General features: G+C 38.0%; 1 protein-coding gene across 1 annotated transcript; it reads right to left on the bottom strand.

The window, feature by feature from the left end:
- Window positions 1–3,749: 3,749 nt before the first annotated feature.
- LOC137233557 (dentin sialophosphoprotein) lies at window positions 3,750–5,821 on the bottom strand. Its single transcript, XM_067756648.1, has one exon. The coding sequence runs from the start codon at window positions 5,436–5,438 to the stop codon at window positions 4,359–4,361; it is 1,080 nt and encodes a 359-aa protein (XP_067612749.1). The 5' UTR covers window positions 5,439–5,821; the 3' UTR covers window positions 3,750–4,358.
- Between the last annotated feature and the right edge of the window lie 15,606 nt (window positions 5,822–21,427).

Below are 21,427 nucleotides of genomic sequence, written 5' to 3'. Positions count from 1 at the left end.
GCTCGTCGAGCATTTAGTGATCATGAGATTTTTTCTGAAATAACTGGTGTTGACAAAGAGCTTATTTTTCGATTGAAAATCATTTTGATTTGTTTATCCAGCCAGTTCGAAATAAACTCAAGCAAATTTGAAATATATTGCTTTGAGACAGCAAAACATTTCCAGGAGCTATATTGCTGGTTGCCAATGACTTCTACGACACATAAAGTCCTCATGCATTCAAAACAAATAATAGAAAATACGGTGCCCCCACTAGGTTTTTTTGCAGAACAAGCTGCTGAGTCGCGACAAAAAAAATATACAAATCCGATAGACTGCATCACGCCCGCAGGAACAACCGCATCAATAACCTGTTAGACTATTTAATAGAGCTATGGATACATCAGATCCATTAATTTCTAAAACATTTTTAAAGAGACTCTTACAAAAACAGAAGCGTTCGACACTTCCACCTGAAGTAATTGATCTATTACGTAGCTGCGAAACGATAGAGGAATTTCAACTTGGCAACGAACAAGATGAAATTAATGAATGTGAAGAGTTTCGTTATGATTTAGATTTACAAAATGAATTAGAGGTATTTCAACTTGGCAACGAACACGATGAAATGAATGAATGTGAAGAGTCTCGTTATGATTTAAATTTACAAAATGATTTAGATTTAATCAAGTACTAAATGTTTTACTATAATAAAAATAAACAAATGAATTTTATGTTTGCATTAATGGTTGCAAAAGGGTTAAAATTGATTTTTGGTCTTTAATGGGTTAATTTCCATTTTTTTTAACATAATTACTTTTACTCTTGAAATGCTAACAAGTTTTAATTTTAGCACCATGATTTTGTTGGATTAATTAGTTTCGCACAGAAAAAGTGGTCATTTGACCTATAGTGCATCAGTAGTATTTCTTTTCCCAAGTGTAATTATAACAATAAATAGGAAAAAATTCACATTTTTGAAAGTGGGTGTGGCACCGACCACTTTTTTTGCCTTTTCGGGAGCTATAACTCAAAGAAATATTTTCTTAATAATATTTTCTTATAGCTGTAACTATTTCTAATAAAAATGGATGGGATCGGTTAAGAACCACCAACATTTCTATAAAAGACTTTTAAAGGGGTAGTAGACGAATATACCTCTGCGAAAAAGAGCTTAATATAAATGTATTTTACTTTCTAAATGGCCGTTGCACTGCCCCATTTTTTGACTAAGCAATTTTGATATTTCCTGAGCTATGAAAAATTAACATATCGTAATAAAATTCGGTGCACATATTTTTCTTATAGCAGGAAATATTTCTAGTAAAAATGGACGGGATGCGGTAAAAGGGTTGCAGGCTAGAATAATAAGCTATATCTTAGCGAAAGATAGTTTTGAATCAATAATATTTCAATTATCAAATTTTATTGTAAGAGGAAATTTGGTGGCCACGTGTTATGTAGAATAGTAATTTGTCTGAAATGAACTGTACAATAGAAGCTCACGCTGAGTACACCCGAACTTAGACACCCTTACTTGTTCAATACTGATATACATTTGCGGAATGCTTTTCAATTTTGTTATTGCATAAGTGGAGTGCTTTTAAGTTTTACTATTCCACATGACAAATGCAAAAGGGAATAATTAGTACGGAATAACAAAAAGAGTAATAACTAAAAAAATTTATCCAGTATTCCAAAAAAAAAAAAGAAATAAAGGCTGCAGTCCCAAAGTATTAGTTTAGGAATGGGAGTACATGATTACATTCCGGGGTGATTGCATTCCTTTTGTGAAAATTTTTGGGTATTTGCGAAATTTCTATGGCTACGCAGCATTTGCGAGTTTGAGTGAATTGCCTTATTTTATTGTTGTTAGTGTGATCGCTTTTTAAGCTTAAACTTTTTTTTCGATTTTTTTTAAAAAGAGCTTACGTATGTGTTTGGTTTTATATGGAATAGAGAAATTTTGGGAAGTATTATAGGTATTAAATAAGAAAAAATATTTAAGTTAAGTAATAATACCATAAAGTGAAAATCAATTAGTTACAACATATTTTACGAAGCATTCGTCTGAGGTCTGCTTAACAAATTCATCCGCTTTGTTTTGTGCATTTTTTGCTAGGGTGGTAAGTTGAGCTGAAAATTGCACTGAAGATGGCATTTTACAGAAACAGATTTGTTGCTACAATAAATTTATTATTGGATGACTGAAAGTCATTTTAATATAAAACAATTACAGCAGCGACCAGTAAAAATCAAAAATAGATGTGAAGTCCGTATTCATACCAAAAAAACAGGAAAATTAACTGCCCGAGTCGTATCGACCAGTTATCATCAGCTCGTTTCTCTTCAAGGTTGTGAAGAAAATTTTGAATCAGCACATTAGGGACGTCAACCTTAAAAAACTCACCCTATGCAGGAATGTATTTGTCTGTCAATTAGAAAAATCGACGCAGAAAGCTATCCATAGACTTACGAAAAAAATTTAATAGGTTCTGCGCTTTTATTGACATATCAGCGGCTTTAAAGTTATCGAAGAAGCTATGATTGACAAGGATATAAGCTCAATGATAGTGCGCCTGTTGCTTTCCATGCTAAAGAGAAGAAAAATTAATCTTGGGCTGGGAGGGACCACCGAGTCGATTGTGGCTACTAGGGTATGCCCTTAATGGGGTGTACTTTCTCTTCTCTTGTGGACGCTAGTTATAGATGACCTCCATCAGTTATTAAAATCCAATGGATTTGGCACACTAGGGTACATAGATGGCTGCTTCGTTTAGTAAATTTTATTAAACAAAACTGTATCAAAATAGGTACAGAGTAACAAAAAAGAAAAAAAACAAAAAAAATTTAATTTTAAATGTATAGAAACAATTTTTTTTTTGAAAACTAAAAATTTTTTTTGTGTGTCAGTGTATAGAGAACTTCTAAAAGTATTTCCTAGATTGTGGGAGGTGTAATGACCATTTTGAAATATAATTAAAGTTAATTATATCCATCTATGTAGCTATTTAATTTCACTGTTTTAGCTGTACCAGTTACTGAATTATCTAACTTTCGATCGCTAAAAAGAGCGGAGCTGCTATTCGGGCTGTAGTGCCGCAAGGTATGCTTCTTCTTGCAGCAAGATATGGAAATATGACTGCTAGCTGTGGTGTTTTAAATTCTGCTATGTCAATTGAGCTTTGCAAATGAAGCCTCTGTTTTGAAGAACAGCACCCGAAACGCTAAAACTCCATCGCTAAAAATATCTAAAACACTAACAAGTGCGCACAAAAGTATACAACATTCAGTACCCTATGATTACACAGAATACCTGTATTATTCAAGTACTCTTACATGGGACCTTGGCGGTTATTCATTATGGAGTTTTAGCGTTTGCGCGAATGTTAGAGTTTGGGTGCAGTTCGAACCATAAAAAGCAATTCCTTTCAAAAGATTTCACTGTCTTTACTTATAAATATGATGGTGCATAGTTTTAGGCGCAACTTTTTGCATACGTTCCGAATTCCAGTCCCCAAATTCCAACTTTCGCTAACGCCAAAACTCCATCGCTAAAATTATGCAAAACAGCATCAAGTGCGCAGGAAGGTATGCAACATTTAATACCATGTGGTCACAAGGAATCACAGCCTAACTCTCATACTTTTACATAGGACTTAAGCGGGTTTTCCTTATGACCACATGGTACTAAATGCAGCATGTTTTTCTGCGCATAGAGTTTTAGCGTTAGCGCTGGTTGGAATTGGGGGGGGGTAATAATTATGTTGGGCTAAATCTGATATGAATATATGATATACATATCTAGCTATATCACAGTTTTTTTCTCATGAACTAGAATTTCTAATAACTTCGGAAAATATAAGTACATAATGAAGTTTGCAAATATTATGTGGATATGTATTTCAAATGAAAATATTAGGCGTGTCTTTGTTCTTCGCATTAATTCAAATATATAAATTTTATTTAATATGTGCAGATGTTTGTGTGTGTGAAAATAAATTTAGTATTTTTAATTAATTTTATGCTCTCGCTTAATTTATACGAATTTTTATAAATCGCTGACTTCATACGCAAGCCAATTAAATCGTTTGCTTTATATTAATTATCGTATTAGCTCATATTGAGGAAACCTTCTACAACGAGTTAATAATGAATATATGTTTGTATGTCATCGAATGTCATTTCAATAGCAACCAGCAAACAAATACAAAACATACGAACATTCAACAACTACACCAACGCCAGCAACTTCCTTTCAATACGGCATATGCTGTATAATGCTATGCTATGTTATGTATTTAATATACTATGAACACTTATGGGTAAATAACATCAACAGCCGCTAAACGCTGCGACTGCTATTGCACTCAACAAATTCAACGTCTTGCATATTGACAACAGACAGCGCTGCGTGGTACACGTTGGGTCGGCAGACCGGATATGCCCTTTAGATATGTATAGGAGACAGGCTGGCGTAGAATACGTTGTGGCGGTGGTTTCGTTTTACTTTTCGAGGATTTTGATGACATCGTTGAAGCGCATATCGATGCACTGCCTAACGATTTTCTACTCAATTCATTATTTGAACTATATTTAAGCGACGATTTGTTGGGCGTGTTACCGGCAACGCCCATACGTTGTGTATGTTGCATAGATGATGTTTGTGTAGATAATAGTGGCGGTGATGTATTACCGCCGCATGAGAGCGAACGTGATGATAAAGAGAATTTTTCGAAAGCGCGTCTCAAAGAAGATGTGGAACGCCGTTGTAAACGTGAAAAACTTGAACGTGCACTTGAGCGCCGTTCGTTGTTTATTGCAGTTTTATCAGTGACTGTAAGAGAATATGTACGACTTTGTTGTTGTTGTTGCTCATGGGTTTCATCAATATCTATGGTGCTGCTTGTATCGCTAGAAGCATACGAAAGTTGTTCACTACTCGAGCCATGACCCTCCTTCATATTAGCTTTAGACTGCAAATGTCCAACGTTATTGTTGCTTTCAATTTTATCTATATTTGGCGCATATAATGATGACGTATTTGATGCATCGATTGAATGTTGCATTGAGGAGCACGAATCGGTTGAATCATCATCGTTGGCGGTAGCGTTAAAAATTGGGTCACCATTCGAGCGCAGTAGTCCAAAGCGCCGGCTTAGTTGTTGAAAGAAGCTCATATTACGTTCATAGCGTGGAGTTGCTGATATACTGTGCGCACTTGAGGCACCCGGAGAATGTTTGCATGGCGGTGTGTTGCCCTTGTTTAAATCGGTTTGTAGTGTTAACGATGTTGTGACGCTATTAGCCGCAGAGTCGGCATCCGCATTGACGCCATTCAATGCACTCAGTGCACCAGTTTCATTCATGGCATTATGCAGTTCATGGTGATTTGCAGCTGCATCAGCTTCATTGCCATGTTGTGACAAATCCGCAAAGCAAACATGTAAAGTTGTCATCGTGTCGAGGTTATAAGACTCAGTTTTTTAATGTTACTCGAAATTTTTATTAATGTAATTGATTTTTTTGTTTTTTTTTCTTTTTCTTTAACTTTTTTGGCAGTTTTAGTGTTAGGAAACTTTTGGCAGCTTAGCGCTTTGCTATAATTTGTTGAATTTTTGCACTTTCCTCTTCACATTCTTTTTCTACCGCCCTTTACAACAAAGCAACAATATTTACTCAGTCTATGTTAACAAATTCTCAAAGACGCCGCGTTCATAAAGTTTTTATTTATATTATTATTACTATTTTGGTATGGCTTAAATTTTTTTATTTACAAACATATATTTGTTGTTTTAGCTGTCGCGTTCTTATCAACTTTGCACTATAACTGTAAACACTGTCGGGCTCTGGCGGCATTTGACTTTGTTTTCGTTATGCGGCTTCTTTTTATAGCTTTGGCCGGTTTGCGCTGCACGTCTGCAAAATATCTGTAAACGAGAGATTTTTGCAATACTAACGGTCTCTTTTCATATCTCTTTCTCTCGCGAATTTTCGGCGGCTGTTTTGTTTATTTACTTTTTTTGTATCGCATTATGCCGGAGAAAAGTGGTAAAATTCCACTCTTAATGAGATGTATAATTACCAAACTATTTTCCGTTCAGGATAGCAAAGTCTATGTAATAATGCCCATTTTGATTAAATAATTTCAACAAAGAATTTCTTATATTGTCAGTTGCTTTAGTCACTCCGATTCTGATGAAGTGCGACTTTCATGTCAAAGCTGGATTGGACTGAAGTTTTAGCCAGGTCAGCACTTTCCGTGCATTTGTTAGTCCACAATGATATCCGAAAAGATTAAAAAAAATTAATGTGTTGGCTAAATGTTAAAGTACGCGACAAAAGGATGAACAAGGCGGCAGCTGCTATGGTTATAGCTTGTAAATCTTTTCAAACCTTTTTCACCGGTGTGTTTAATACGAACCCGAGATCCTGCAATGATCAAATAGTTAACAGGTTAATTAACAGACTCAACCAAGGTCGCGTCTTATTGTTGTAGGACTTTGTCCCAATTGCGGTTTCGAAAATATTAACACAACGTTACATTAAAGTGATCAAAGCGATTACAACTTGTAAATCTCTTCAGCAGAAGGCAATAAGGAAAAGTTGTATGGGTTCTAATCGCACTTCCGAGCAACTGCAACAAGACCTTAGGCCTCGGGCAGGTTGAGTACAGGCCATACGGCCATAGCAGTATAGCACCATCTAATATGGGGCAAACGGGATATATGGCCCCGCGCCTAAACTCCGAAAAAGATAATGGGGTAACAATTGAGCAGGAAGGTTGGTGCCAGGGTGCAGAAATGGCAGAACGTACTATACACGTGTATACCGAAGACCTAAAATTTACGGAAATGGTCAGATCTGCTGTTTACTGTGTCGATCCACCAATAAGTAGATCCTAAAGGCTGCCAGATAACGGCGGCGTCTTTCAGGTGGACACAATAGCTGTAAAGAAAGCAGCAAAAATTCTGCAGGAAGCCTGCTTAAGCTGCAGTCGCGTAAATATATATATTGAGAGTCATGCTTCGGTTAAGTCAATAATCTCACACAGTATTTCATCAAGAAGCAGTTTGTAATGCAAAAAAAATATTGGAAAAATTTCGCTCAGGCCGGACCATGCATCTATATTGGGTTCCTGGTCATAAAGGGATATAAGGTAACAAAAAGCCCGATGAGTTGGCAAAGGAGGATGCTACACTCGCTGAGCCGACGATAGACGTCCCAATCCGTTTGGGAGAAATTAAAAATAAGGGAGGAGTTACAAATGATCCATCAAGCAGGAATGGCGTGGACAAAAGCGCGTGGCTGCAAAATGTCTAAGCTCGTGAGCACTAAATTTCGTCGTCACATGCGTATAAGTAAGGCCTTGTCTGTTGCAGCAGGTATAGGAAGTACGAGCTGCAGGAAGAAACGATTGAGCACGTTCTGTGTCCGTATCCTGCGTTTGCCATGCTAACGCACCATTTATAAGGGCGGCTGAGTTGCCAGACCGCGAGGCAGCAATAAAGATAGGTCTTAGAAAACTTCTAGTTTTTGAAAAGAGGACGGCCTGCTTAGATGCCTCCCAGTAGCGTTTTGACTATGCGCCCTAAATGGTTTATTAAATAAATAAATAAATATAAGGGGCGATAGCCTTCGAAAAGATTTGAGGCCGAGCTTCTCTTCAAATTTGCGTCGTGCTCCTCTTGATTTTTTCCTACAAAATGGAGGGACGGTATCTACGTATTTTATGCCGACTCCAAATGGCATCTACAAGGCAGATGAGTTTTCACTGGGAGCTTTTCATGGCAGAAACACAATCAAAGTGCTTGCCAAACACTGCCGAGGGGCAACCCTGCTTAGAAAAACACCTTTTTCTAAGATTTTGATGTTGCTTTGCCTGGCGCATGAACCCACGATCAATGGTGTGTTACGCGAAGTACGCTGTGAGGCGTAGCATAACCTTATTAAGGTTCAGTTGGTCTTATATATGACTACCAATAGAAATTTGATGCGTCCAACGCTTTTATTTAATTGTCTGATCAACGCCCTAGACATATGAGGAGTGTGATGACTAGTACCTAGGACCTACCTAATTATTTTTTAGCTTTTAATATTATTATTACTTCATGTAAGTATTGTTTTCAATAAAACCGTTTAACTTAAGACATTTTTTTTATTATCTTATTTTCAAGTTTTTAGTCTTCATTTGATTTCCTATTATTTCTCATTCTATTTAGTTCATTTAGTGACTCATTATTACAAGGACTCTTTCTTGACAATTTGTTACAATCTAAGTCCTCAATACATAATCCTTCCAAAGACTTTACTCGACTCTGCGCCACATATGCTTGTCCCTCCTCCAACTCAAAAATACTTTGATGTCACTTCTACCGGACTGTATGTAATATTTGTTCCAAATATGACCCAAATCGGACATCATAGGTCGCTTTCTATTCATGTATGTATGATGTGTCCCAAATATAGACCAAATCGGACCACAAATACGATTTTTGTGAATATCTCGATCCTTGCGCCACCTAGCGGCGATGTTTTTCATAGGTCGATTCGTATACTTGGTATACTTGTATGCATTATGTGTTCCAAATATAAGCCAAATCGGACCACAACTACGATTTTTGTGAATATCTCGATCCTTGCGCCACCTAGCGACGATTTTTTCTTATTATTGCATTGTCATCGGGTTCTGAACTTTATTACAAGTTTCAAGCTAGTAGTTTAGCGGGGAGTTACTTAAATTTCAATTGCAATATTCGTGCCGGCCGTCCACCTTGTCAAAGCTAAATAAAACGGTTTAAGAATACTACGTAGCTGTTGGCGATGTGCTATAGATAGTATGGTATTTGAAATCCCTCCTCTAAGCCGGCCAGCAAGTTGGCCCATCTCTCGATATTGCAAGTGTTACGTTTATAAGGCCATCTTCAATTCCGTGCTTGAAGCCGTGTTGATAGATTTCCTGTTCAGCAAAACGATGCAATGGAAAAAAAAATGCCATACATTAAACCAAATTTTTATAAGCTTTTTTCATCATTCTAAAGAGCAATTTAAAGTCTCACTGCCCTTCCCTCTTCCCAACGCTGAGCTAATATCTTCCAAGTTGGGGTTTGAGTACAGAAAGGTCGTTTATGCTCCTGTCGGAGGACTCGGCGGGAAGGCGGGAGCTACGAGTTTACTGAGATAGTATAGATCATCACGCTTAACTTCCCCATTATGTTGCTTAAAGCGGTCATCAGCTGCAACATGTTGCTTCAAGCGGCAGAAAACTTCACAAGCATAACGCTTATATATGTTCCCGGTCACAAGTGAATTGCTGGCATCCGATGGCATGATATTCTGCTAAATAGGATACGAAAAGATATCTTTAAGATCACTGCAAAAATCATGGGACACTGGCCGCTTAGCCTGTGTACTGAGGGAGAGAATGGGAGAGCCCTTTTAACAGCATTTGCAGGAGCTGCAGCAAGGAGGGCATCAAATAAATAGTCACACACTACCTTTGCGAATGTCCAGCTGCAGGATATAGAAGCTTTCAAACTGTGGGCAGTTTTGTACTATCGGAACTTCAGAAAGTTGCTAAAGGCTCCGTAAAAGATATAAGCAGGTCCATTGACGAATCAAAGAACGAAGTGCCAAATAGCCATACTATAATAGAAGTAATTGAGTGCAGGAGTAAGTGCATCAAACTGGCGCACTACTTGGTCTCAAGTCTCTAGAATCCAGGCATAATAGCAACCAACCTACCAAGTAACTATTATACAGTGAAACTTACCAAGCAAGTATAAATTAAAACCTCTCCATGAACATGTTACTCATACGCCACGTATTGCACTGGCAACAGTTGAGGATTTCGAAGTTGTACATCAGTTCTTATATATTGACATTTATTAATTATTTAAGTTAACATAGTCAATAGACATGCATTAATCTTAACAATCATACGGGAATCCGCCTGCTATCTGTGTCTAGGATCCGCACACTTCAAAATGACATATCTCAACCTCGCAATTATAAAAGTTTCATAGAAGCAGAATTTCCGATTAGCGATAAAGAATAAAGATTTGTTACTAAGTCTTTTATAGAAATGTGTAAATATAATTCGTTACCAAGTCGTCTATTGTATGTGTAAATTTATGTTTTACGTCATTAGCACTAAGCGACTACAAGCAAATAAGTAGATTTACCAAAATTGGGTTTACTAAATGACTGCAATAAGAGCACTGACGTATAGAACATATTTATTTATATGAGAGAGGATCTTATTTGTAGAAATCACACAAAGTATTTGATTACCATAAAATCTAACGAGATTGAAACTCAAATACATTTAAAGTCTGGACTATATGGTTGGCCCTATAATCGCATTCTTTAAAAGTTCAGCTCCAAAAGTATACGTGTAGAAATATATTCCGTCGAAGATAACGGGGGTTGCATTACCGATGACTCCTTGCTAATATGCCGATTATTTACTTAATTAGCGCTTAACTTTTTCAATAGTTGTGGCCATCCAACAAGGCTCACAAGTCGCTTCTTCGTTCGGTTAATCGCCGCCAGCTAGTCACACAAAGGGAATTTAAATTGTTTTCCACCTGAAACTTCCAGGAGAGTGAGACCGCACACTTATTCTGCTTCCATAGGTTTGGTTAGGTTGAACTGGCCGGTCAATAAAAACCTCACATACACTGGATGTGTAAATAGTGTTACCAGAATTCGTTTGATGACCAAATGGAAGAAACTCAGTCATTTCGCAGGACTAATGTTATAGAATAACTCCGTTCTCTTGGAAAATACTAGCAGTTTACTGAGACCCAGCTTAATTGCTGCCTCGATATCTGGCAACTCTGCCGCCCCTAATAGCTGGATTCTTTACCTAGCGAGCGCAGGACACGAACACCGTACATGCTCAACTGTTTCTACCTGCAGCTCACACTTCGTGTACTTTCTGTTACTGACAAGGCCTAATTTTTAAGCATGTGACACCAGCGGGCAGTGTCCAGTCAGTATTCTCATCGTGAGCCTTAAATCTTCACTCTTCAGAGATATTAGCCAATTTGGCTTTGCACATGATCTTAGAATTTTTGCAGTCCCGCGCTTTTGTCCACGATTTGCCTGCTTCCAAACAGATTGGGAGGTCTATCGTCGATTTAGGGAGCGTTGCACCCTCCTTTGCGAAATCATCGGCTTTTCTGTTACATTCTTTCCTTCCATGTGTGCAAACCCAGTAGAGATGTAATGTTGCTGCTATAACTTCCGTCGCAAAGACGCTGCAGTAATCTAGCAGCCTGTGGGATCTATTTATTTCGGGATCGGCACGGACCTTTCCATTAATTTGGAACTATCCGTATGCACGTATATGGTATGTTCTGCCATTTTTGCACCCTGGCATCAAATCTGCAGCTCAATGGTGGTCCTATGATCCATTTCGAAGCTCACGGATGGGACAATATATTCCGTTTTTCCGAGATTAGATGGCTATGGCTAATGCTATGGCCATAAGGTCGGCACTGAATCTGCCCCGAGGGTTTAAGCCATGTTGCAGTGGCTATCGCGATGTTGTTGGCCATTAGGTCTGTAGGATTTGTAGAATGGCCGCTATTAACAATATTTTATCTGATTTTTAAACTCAATTAAACTAGGTTTAGAACAAAAAGTTTGTGTGAATACAGACCGAGATTTATTATCACCCATTGGAGTACTTTATATTATTAGCAAAGTACATTTTACAGCCCCGCGCTTAACCCCACGCCTTTCCCGCTTGGTCGATCATGTGCACCTTTCGCTTTCTCTTAATCTCGCTCAATCCAACTGGGACATCTACAGAGCAAGCTTCAATGGATGCGCCTTTTTTAGCTAGTTCATCCGCTTTGGCATACCCATCTATTCCCATATGCCCTGGGACCCAGAATAGATGTACGCTTCTCCTTGTCCTGATTCTTTCCAGATACTATTTACACTTATCAAACTTTTAAATGCTGTGCTATGCGAGATTATTGCCTTAATTGCTGCTTGACTTTCAATATAAAAGTTAACACGATTGCAGCTTAAGCTATTATCTTCCAGTGTTTCTACTGATTTGGTTACGGCTAAAATTTCCGCTAGGAAAACGCTACAGTAGTATGACAGCTTGTAGGATCTGTTTATTTCCAGATCAGCGCAGTATCCCGCAGACATACTCCTTCCACTACTTTGGAACCATTTGAGCACCCTTGCACCAAACATCCACCTCTGTTGTGGCTTTAAGATCTCCCTCTAAGCGCAGAACTAAACCAGTTTATGAAAATGTTACTCATACGACACGTATGGCACTGAAAAGAGTTAAAGAAATCGCCGTTATATCAGTCGTAAGACCTTAGGCTTGCCTTTATTATATTAAATTTGTAACGACATTTAAATTAACAAAGGCAGTAGTCATATAAAGGCATGTATCTGAGTTTTTGGTCTTGTGTCAATCTTAGCAATCGTAAGGGAAGTCCGCTTGCTATCTGTGTCTAAGATCTGCACACTTCAAAAAGGCATTTACCACACCATTATAATAGTCTCATAGTAGGGGAATTTCCGCTTAGCGCTAAATTATAAATATTTGTTACCAAGTCGTCTATTGTATGTGTAAATATATGTTGTCAATATTTATATGCGCACGTTTTACGTCATTAGCATTAAGCGACTACAAGCAATGAAATAGATTTAGCACAATTGAGTTTATTAAATGTCTTTAATAAAAGCACTGGCTTAAAGTAATCATGAGTATACATGAGGGAGGATCTAATTTGTAGAAAGCACACAAAACATTTGATAATCGTGGAATCCCACGATATTGAAACAAAATACGTTTAGTAACTAGACTATATTTAATGCAACGCTTTAATCCCTTTCTTTAAAAGTTCATCTCTAAATATATAAAGAAATTTACAAAAATATTCCAATGAAGGTAGCGGAGCTTAAGTTAGAGCTCTCGATTTTCTTTGTGCAATTTCAAGCAGCTCGAGCATATCAAGCATATTCGAGCAGTTCTATCTTTGCAAAATCTAAATGAACATTTTTGGTCGACTGATTCATAGAAAAATCTGCTAAGTGAATACCATTCAATGAATAAGCTATGTGTTAGAGCTGCCTCAAAAGTAACTAAATAAAAAAAAATAAATGTAAGGCGCGATAACCTCCGAAGAGATCTAAGGCCGAGCTTCTCTTCCAATTTGCGTCGTGCTCCTCTTGATTTTCCCTACAAATTGGCCGGACGGGACCTACATGTTTTATGCCGACTCCGAACGGCATCTGCAAAGCAGATGAGTTTTCACTGAGAGCTTTTCATGGCAGAAATACACCCGGAGTGCTTGCCAAACACTGCCGAGGGGCGACCCCGCTTAGAAAAATTTTCTTCCAATTGAAAAATCTTATTTCTAAAATTTTGATGTTGCTTTGCCCGGGAGTTGAACCCAGAGCATACGGTGTGATAGGCGGAGCACGCTACCATCACACCACGGTGGCAGCCACTAAGGTAACTAAGGTCCTACAAAAAAGGTATCATGGGGAAAGGAGCTGCTGACTAGGATATCATTATCCTTGCTGTCAAAACGGTGTCAGCTGACAAACCGCCCAGTACGTAGAGTGATTTACCAAACCTACAGTGACCTACAGATTTCCAATACAGAACATTCTTTCAAACATCGCGCCCAAACTAACTTTAGAGGAAATAAGCATGTGCTCCCAAGCCAGAATCAACGAGAACAGCGGAGCCTTATAACTGACCAATCGTCTTCGTAAGAGATCATCTTTCAATTGGCTGAGGGAGTTTTTATACACTTTGTTAGTGCAAGCTGTTGAAATGCGGTTCTTATATGGGACGATGAACCTCTTGCAACTCAATATGTCGAGGTTTTTGATCGTGACGCTTGTAATACTTAGAAAACTACCTATAATTGGGTTGTTGAGAGGAAACTTGCGTGCATCAATAAAATGTCTCAAGCGGAAATACGCCAGCTCAAGATTTATCTATGTACATACTTATTTATAATATTTGTTATTACTCGAAGTGCTCGATAAACGGGATTATAAATCTATAGTTTATATACGGCAGATACAGTTTGAAAGATTTTTTTTCGATAACTTTTCGATAGAAAGAGGATATTCTGTTTCAAAAAATCAATAAATTGTCCATAAGAAATCGGAAAATTTTTAATAGCAAATCCATAACTCATCAGTTTGTAATTGTTATCGATTACAAATTTATAATGCTTCGATAAAAAATGGATGGCTTGTCTAACCTCTAGTGGGTTAGGGGTGATAGCATATACCGGTAGAAGGTATGGCTGTTGTAAGAGGCGACTAAAATACCCAACTGATTCAAGGGGTTGTGTAGAGCAACCCTTTTAAAGAGCTGCCAGCGTAATTTATAGTTTCTCCAGCACAATTGTCAAGTTCACCTTCCCTTGGCGTTCTTAAGAGCCGAGGCTTTGGCGAACCCAAGATCCTCATGGGACTGAGGGGGTATAGGGCGGGATGGTATAGAAAATTCAATGTGGTCATATTTAATCGTTCCACAGATAATCGGGATTATACTTTAATGGTGATTGTTACGGAAACGTACCGGATCTTTATTCGGCAGGGAAACATCGATAAAATTCTTCCTCGGGGAGTGTCTTCATCGCTACAACTACAACAACATATCTCGTCTATAAATTGTGAATGAAGTACCGAAAAAAACTGCGATAAATGGATAACTCCTCCTTAAGGGTTGTTATCGATAACAAATCGTTAACCTTTCGTTTAAAAGTTGACGGTGCGACGTCTGGCTTCTTTGGTTTCTTTCCTCCCTTAACTCCGTTATATCACGACCGCAATTTCCATATTTTCACATTCTATAGTCCCTCATTAGGCATATCACTTCCAAATATTACGCCTTCACTTCCACTTCCAATCACCTTACCATTGTGAGCAAAGATGTTTACACATCCAAACATATGAAGAGATTTACAAATCTTCAGGAATAGTTCGTTTGAAGTTTTTAAGGCAGTGTTATATTAAATATTTTTTTTTGGTGGTCCTTCTTAATGTACATTTGTACAAATGAATTCAATCACGTATTCAGCGTATGTCTGTCTATCAATGTGTCTACGTCGGTATATAAATACATATATATGTATGTATATATGTGTATGAAAACCACCTTATTGAGGCGCCGAAGCGGAAAGCATGTACAATTGTCAATACAAAGGCAAATACTATGGTAAAATCTTACATACACACATAAACCCAGCAATAAATCGTTTAATCGATTGTAAGATTTGTTTATTAGGAAAAAGCTACGACGTGTTCGAATCCGAGTCTCACAACAACAAGTCTTCGTATGATACAAGCTCTACTCGAAAATCTTCGTTATCAGAGGGTGGCGAATCTATATGAAACTCATATTATAAAGGCAAATCATATATTTCGGAGGATGATAGCTCCGAACTGAATTGAGATTGAGATGGCGACCAGGCCTGTGCCTGAGGTAAAGATTTATACTGCATCAAAAGCTTGCTCTGTCGTGAAGCAGACAAATCGTGGGGTAAGCGCCCGCTATCTTATCAAGCCTATCTTAGCAAAATCAGACTGAATATGACCTTTCAAATTCCGTACTCTGAACATGCTTCTCGTTTGGTTCAAAAAATAAAAGTTCAGCCAAAGAGGCACGTGCAATAAATTAGTTGAGAACGGTAGAGAGTAAGGTCAGTCATGATAATACCATCTCCGACCACAGTACGTTAGGGTTGAGGTGCTTGACTCACATTTGCTATGCGAGTAAACTTTAAGTTTTAACCGTAAGTACAGTGAGCATCACTTGATGTACCTATTCCTATTCCTTAACTACGGCGATTTCAGCTTGAAAAACACTAGAGCTATAGCTATACCTTAACTTGAATCTTGACCTTACTAAGAGATTTTGAAACAATATTGGTTTCGCGTTGGACCAGAAGACCGTTCGGGGAAACAACATAGAATAAAGGGGTTAGTACCTACCGTTTGAACAAAGCGCTGCACAAGCTTCTTTGCATTGTGGGTTCGACCCAATCCGCGCATACCATGGCGACCCACAAAAGATTTTATTCCACCTATGGCTTCTTTAAATATTCCAGGCTGGCAAATTATATTTACCCTAGGGGAACTCTCACTTATTTTATATCGAATAAAGACTAATTTTCCCATAAATGTTGTCTATTGTTTCCCTGCGAAATTCTGTCTCGTATTCCACGCAATCATGAAATTGACACATATCACAAAGAAAGAAAGAGGAAAGTGCAAATTAAGAAGGATGACTATGATGTTTTGGATCAGTGTTGTGGCTGTAATAGGCACAAGAATACTCGTCGAAGGATTAGGCGAGTGTTACAGATATGTATATATAAATATAAAGGTTAATAATGAAAGCTAATTAGGTGGGACAGGAACTTCGAGTGATTGACTGTCTTGAAATCTTTGGAGAAATACGTGTGAGCTTTTTCCCATCTAGACTTGGTACCCATCCCTCGGAGAAGAGTAAGTTTTGAAATTTTTTTGAAAAGTTCATACTAAATGACGTTTAAACATTGCTAAAAGCTGGGGTGGTCCGTCCGCAATTTTTTTTAGTTCAAGCAACCCCCCAGCTGGTTAGGGGGCCTAAAATATACCCGTGGCAGGTATGCCTGTCGCAAAAGGCGACTAAATACCTTGAATTATTCGAGGGGATGTGTTCGCAATTTATAGCTTCTCCAACTAAATTCTCAACCTCTCCTACCCGTGACGAATCATGTTTCTTTAGCAGTCGAAGCTCTGGAGAACTCAAGTTGCTCATGGAACTGGGAGGTCGGAAAGCTGGATGGCATTGAATGTTCAATATTTCATTATCATTTCCCGAGATAATCGGGCTTATACCTTACTTGTTACCGGCACGTGCCAGATCTATATTGGGCAAAGGATCATCAATACCGATAAAACTCCCCAAAACCTTCGGGGAATGTATTTATCGCTACAACTCAAACAACAACAAGTGCAAACTACGTGTTGTCTCGATTTAGGAGCCGATCTAGCGGTGTAAAACTGCACTTTATTCACCACTAATGATGGTAGTAGAAATTCACAGTTTTCACAGTTATCTAACGAATCAGATGGAGGTCGTTTGCTGCTCTAAAGGACTCCGCTCGGAAATGTTTACTTCACTCGCTTTTTTTGACACTCCTCTGGATTATGCACGTATCACACTCTTGAATACCTATTTGCTATACTGGTAACTTCTACTTAACTATTGTGCGTTGACATTCGCTGTTTCGTGCGTTCCTTCATCTTTATATATAAAAATCTCGTGTCACATTGTTTGTCCGCGATGAACTCCGAAACTACTGAACTTATTTTGAATTTGTTTTGCACCTCGTGTATAGTTTGATCTAACTTGAAATATAGGATAGGTTATATGTAATTTTGTAATCTCAATATTATTTTATTGTAAATTTTTTTATATGTTTATGCGTAATAATAAAATGTTACGTACACCACATCACCAGGCCCGGCGAGAGGGGGGGGGGTGGGGGATTACCCCCGGACCCCGGGTTTCTGAGGGGCCCGCGATTTAGTATGACATTTTTTTAATTCAGGAGAGTCTTTAGTTGTTCCATGTCTAATTTTTAAGCCGAATTTGAAAAGGAACGAATATCTGCAATTCGTTTTAATATTATAGTGAAGTGTGAAAAATAAAAATCTATATATATAAAATGCAAGGCTAAAATGTGTGTTAGTTGGTCACCGGTGTTTGAAGAGATGCGTCGGTCGATTTTGTTCAAACGTGGACCGCGGTACCCCCAGAATGTGTTTATATAATATGGATATCAAATGAAAGCTGCTGATGAGTATTTTAGTACAGAGTAATATATTATACCGCTTGGTGACTAGGGTCTCAAGATATAGGCCAAAACGTGGACCGGGATACTCCTAGAATGTGTGGGTAATATGGGTATATGAGAGCTGTTGCTGAGACCTCTAAAGCAATTTTCATTGTGATATTCGATTTAGTCGCATCAACCTGGCAAAACTGATAAATATGCATGCGAAACCGAAATAGAGACATGAATTAATAATACCCTCATACCCATTTACATACGTCCTATTCGATTTACCGGAAATTTGGTATATCAATTTGCCTATATTAGGATTTACGATCCTTTTTCCGGGAAGTATACCAGAGACGTACTGGGACTGCGATTAGGACAAGGACTGGGAGTGAGGCTCGGAGTGGGACTGGGACTGGGACTGGAACAAAATACATACCACCATCGCGGACAGCCAATAAGGGATGAAGAAGAATGAGAAGAACGTGAGAGAAGAGAAAAGAGAAAAGGAGAAGGAGACTGAGAAGGAAATAGAAAGAGACGAATATGGAGATAGATGAAGCGAAAAAGACGGAGGGATGAGTAAATAAAAGGATCAGAAAAAAGTGAAGAGGGGTGGAGGAGGGCAGAGTTAGACGGAAAAAGCTTATTAAAATGTATGCATATAGGCCAAATTTAGGGCAGAACAACGTCTGCCGGGTCTGCTAGTAACGTATGGGTTTCTTGCCTTGTGCTTACGTTGTCGTTTTTGTACTACTAGCGTTCGTTTGCTGCTGGTTGGAGTAAGATAAGTAAAGTAATGTGCGTGTGATTGGCGGTGAACTAAGCGATATTCAATTCACGCTTTGTTCGAAAATTTTAGTTATGTCTTTAATATAAACTGTGGATTGATACTAGTCTGGCAGCAGAAAGTCCAGTTTTAAACTAGTCTTTTTTTCTGACTAGTTTCATAATTCACTGCTAGATAAAAACAAGCAAGGAAGTCTGAGTTTGGGTGAAACCGAACGTTACATACCCAGCTGTACATTTGAAATGCTGTTGTTGTTTGTTTGGTGTGCTTAATATTGATAAAAGGGGAGGTGCCACGCCCATTTTTTAAAATTTGAAGGCTTTCCTATTTATTTTTATAAATCCACTTGGGAAATGAAATACCATTGTTACAAAGACCTTTTTTGCAAATATATAACTTATTTTATTCGTCCACGACCCTTTTAAAAATCTTTTATATAAAAGTGGGCGTGATCCTTAACCCATTTCGTTAATTTTTCTTACCAGAATTCCTTATAGTAAAAGCAACTTCTCTGCTGAATTTTGTTACAATAAGTTTAGCGATTTTTGACTTATGATTAATGATATTTGTAAAATTGATTTTATCACAAGTGGGCGGCGCCACGCCCGCTTTACATTTTTTTGTCAAATTTTTATCAAGAGTCACAATATCAGTCCACGCAGCAAATTTCAACATTCTAGCTGTATTATTTACTAAATAATCAGGTTTTTGGCGTTTTCCAAAATGTTATATATATAAAAAGTGGGCGTGGTTATCATCCGATTTCGCTCATTTCGAATACCAATCTATCCTAGGTCCAGGTAAGCTTATGTTATAAATTTGGTGGAGATATCTCAATATTTACTCAAGTTATCGTGTTATCGTATAGACGGACGGGTGGACATGGCTCAATTAAATCTTGTTTCGGTAATGACGAGTTTGATATATGGAAGTCTATATCTATCTCGATTCCTTTATACCTGTCCAACCAACCGTTATCCAATCAAATTTATAATACAAGTATGTACAAGTACAGCTGGGTATGGCAGAACGGTGTAGATGTAAGCACGAAAATAGATAAGAATAAATCAGTTTGTTGGTGCCTGTTGGCTGTTGCTTTGCGTGCACCCATACTTAGATATATCGCACATATAGATCAAAAGGAAGCTAACTCAAAAATACAAAGTTTTGAAGTTATTAGTACCGTCGAGAATACCAAAGCAGTAGCTATCGAATTATATATTTCGTTCAATAATAACTCCACTTATCAGTGAGAAAAGAGAAAAGAAAAAGAAAACAATCATTTTCGCATATGGGAAAGGCAGACAGTTTTTCGCATTTTCTCAATATTGCGATTTTGCGAGTTGATCGCTGTTTTGTTCTAGGTTTACTATTTGTGTGTCCAGAAACGGATATGACGCTTTCAGCAATTATTTAGAAATTCTAACAACAATTAAATGCAAAGCATGAAAATTGAAAGAATAAAGAGGAACAAACATTGAAAGCTGATTTTGTATTGTGTTAGCATAGAAGGGAGGGAATTAATGCCATTGGTGTTAAAAATTTATTTAAATAAAACTTGATGAGTGATTTGCTACTTTTGATTTGCTACAAACAACGGAGGAATGACCACGTAAACGCGTAATTTGAATCGAGAACTCAATTTCAAGGACAAAAAATGTTAAAATATTTTATGTGGCTTAGGGATAGAAATTAAAAACCAGGTAGAATAATTCTGACGTACAAAAATGTGGACAATGTGAAGTGATTTGGATAAAATTTAATCCTAATGAGATGCATATTTAATTTAATGTTATCCTTTTTGTTAATTTTAGAATGATTGATGGCGATCTCTTCAAGAGTGGGCCTAATAGAACCGTGTACACCTCACATGTGGCCCTGGACATAGGGACATCGAAGGAAACTATATTGTATTTATCAACTACAGATGGCAACCTTGCTACTGCTTAAGAACAAAATCGAACAAGACTGACGAATGAATGCAAAAAGGAGTCGAATCGTGCAACCGTAGCAAGCGGACGTAAAATTGTGAGTTTGGTTTTCTTTCTAATAAATTCTATATTAAAATCTCAATTATAATTCTTTAAATCATTTAATTAAATAACTAATATTAAATTCTTAAATACGTGTTTGATTTATTCGGCTATTCAACATATTTGAAATCGATAGGCAAGGTAAAACCAGGCAGATAATACCAGGCCAGGAACGCTTAGGTATGCCTCTGGCCACATGGAAGATAAAAAATTCTTGCCCAATACGATGATGTCGTCCAGGTACACCAAGCATGTTTTCCAATGTAGTCCTTTCAGTACCTGGTCCATGAGTCTCTCAAAAGTAGCTGGTGCATTACAAAGTCCAAAAGCATCACTGTAAATTGCCAAAGATCATCACCGACACTGAAGGCTGTTTTCTCTTTATCTTCCTCCTTCACCTCCACTTGCCAGTAGCCGCTTTTCAAGTCCAGCGTGGAAAACCATTTCGTACCAGATAGCGAGTCCAGAGTGTCGTCAATTCTTGGCAATGTGTAGCTATCCTTTTTCGTTACGTCATTCAACTTCAGGTAGTCCACGCAAAATCTCATTTTTCCATCCTTCTTCTTTACAAGTACTACCGGTGAGCTCCATGGAATAGCTGATGGTTCGATGACGCCGCTGTCGCTCATTTTTTGTATGATTTGACTCACAACTTCCTGCTTCGCCAGTGGAACACTACGTGGAGCTTGACGGATCAGCCTCGCATCTCCAGTGTCAATTTGATGTTTCACAACATTGGTGCGGCCTGGTTTGGAACCATCCTGGTCAAATATGTTCGCGTACTTTAG

This window comes from Eurosta solidaginis, chromosome 5 (genome assembly GCF_040869045.1).
Source record: "Eurosta solidaginis isolate ZX-2024a chromosome 5, ASM4086904v1, whole genome shotgun sequence".
Classification (NCBI taxonomy): domain Eukaryota; kingdom Metazoa; phylum Arthropoda; class Insecta; order Diptera; family Tephritidae; genus Eurosta; species Eurosta solidaginis.
This window is presented reverse-complemented; position numbering and strand designations above follow the sequence as displayed.

What these genes read in the sequence shown, in the direction of transcription:
- LOC137233557 (XM_067756648.1), bottom strand. Translation starts at nt 5,438, where the DNA reads ATGACAACTTTACATGTTTGCTTTGCGGATTTGTCACAACATGGCAAT.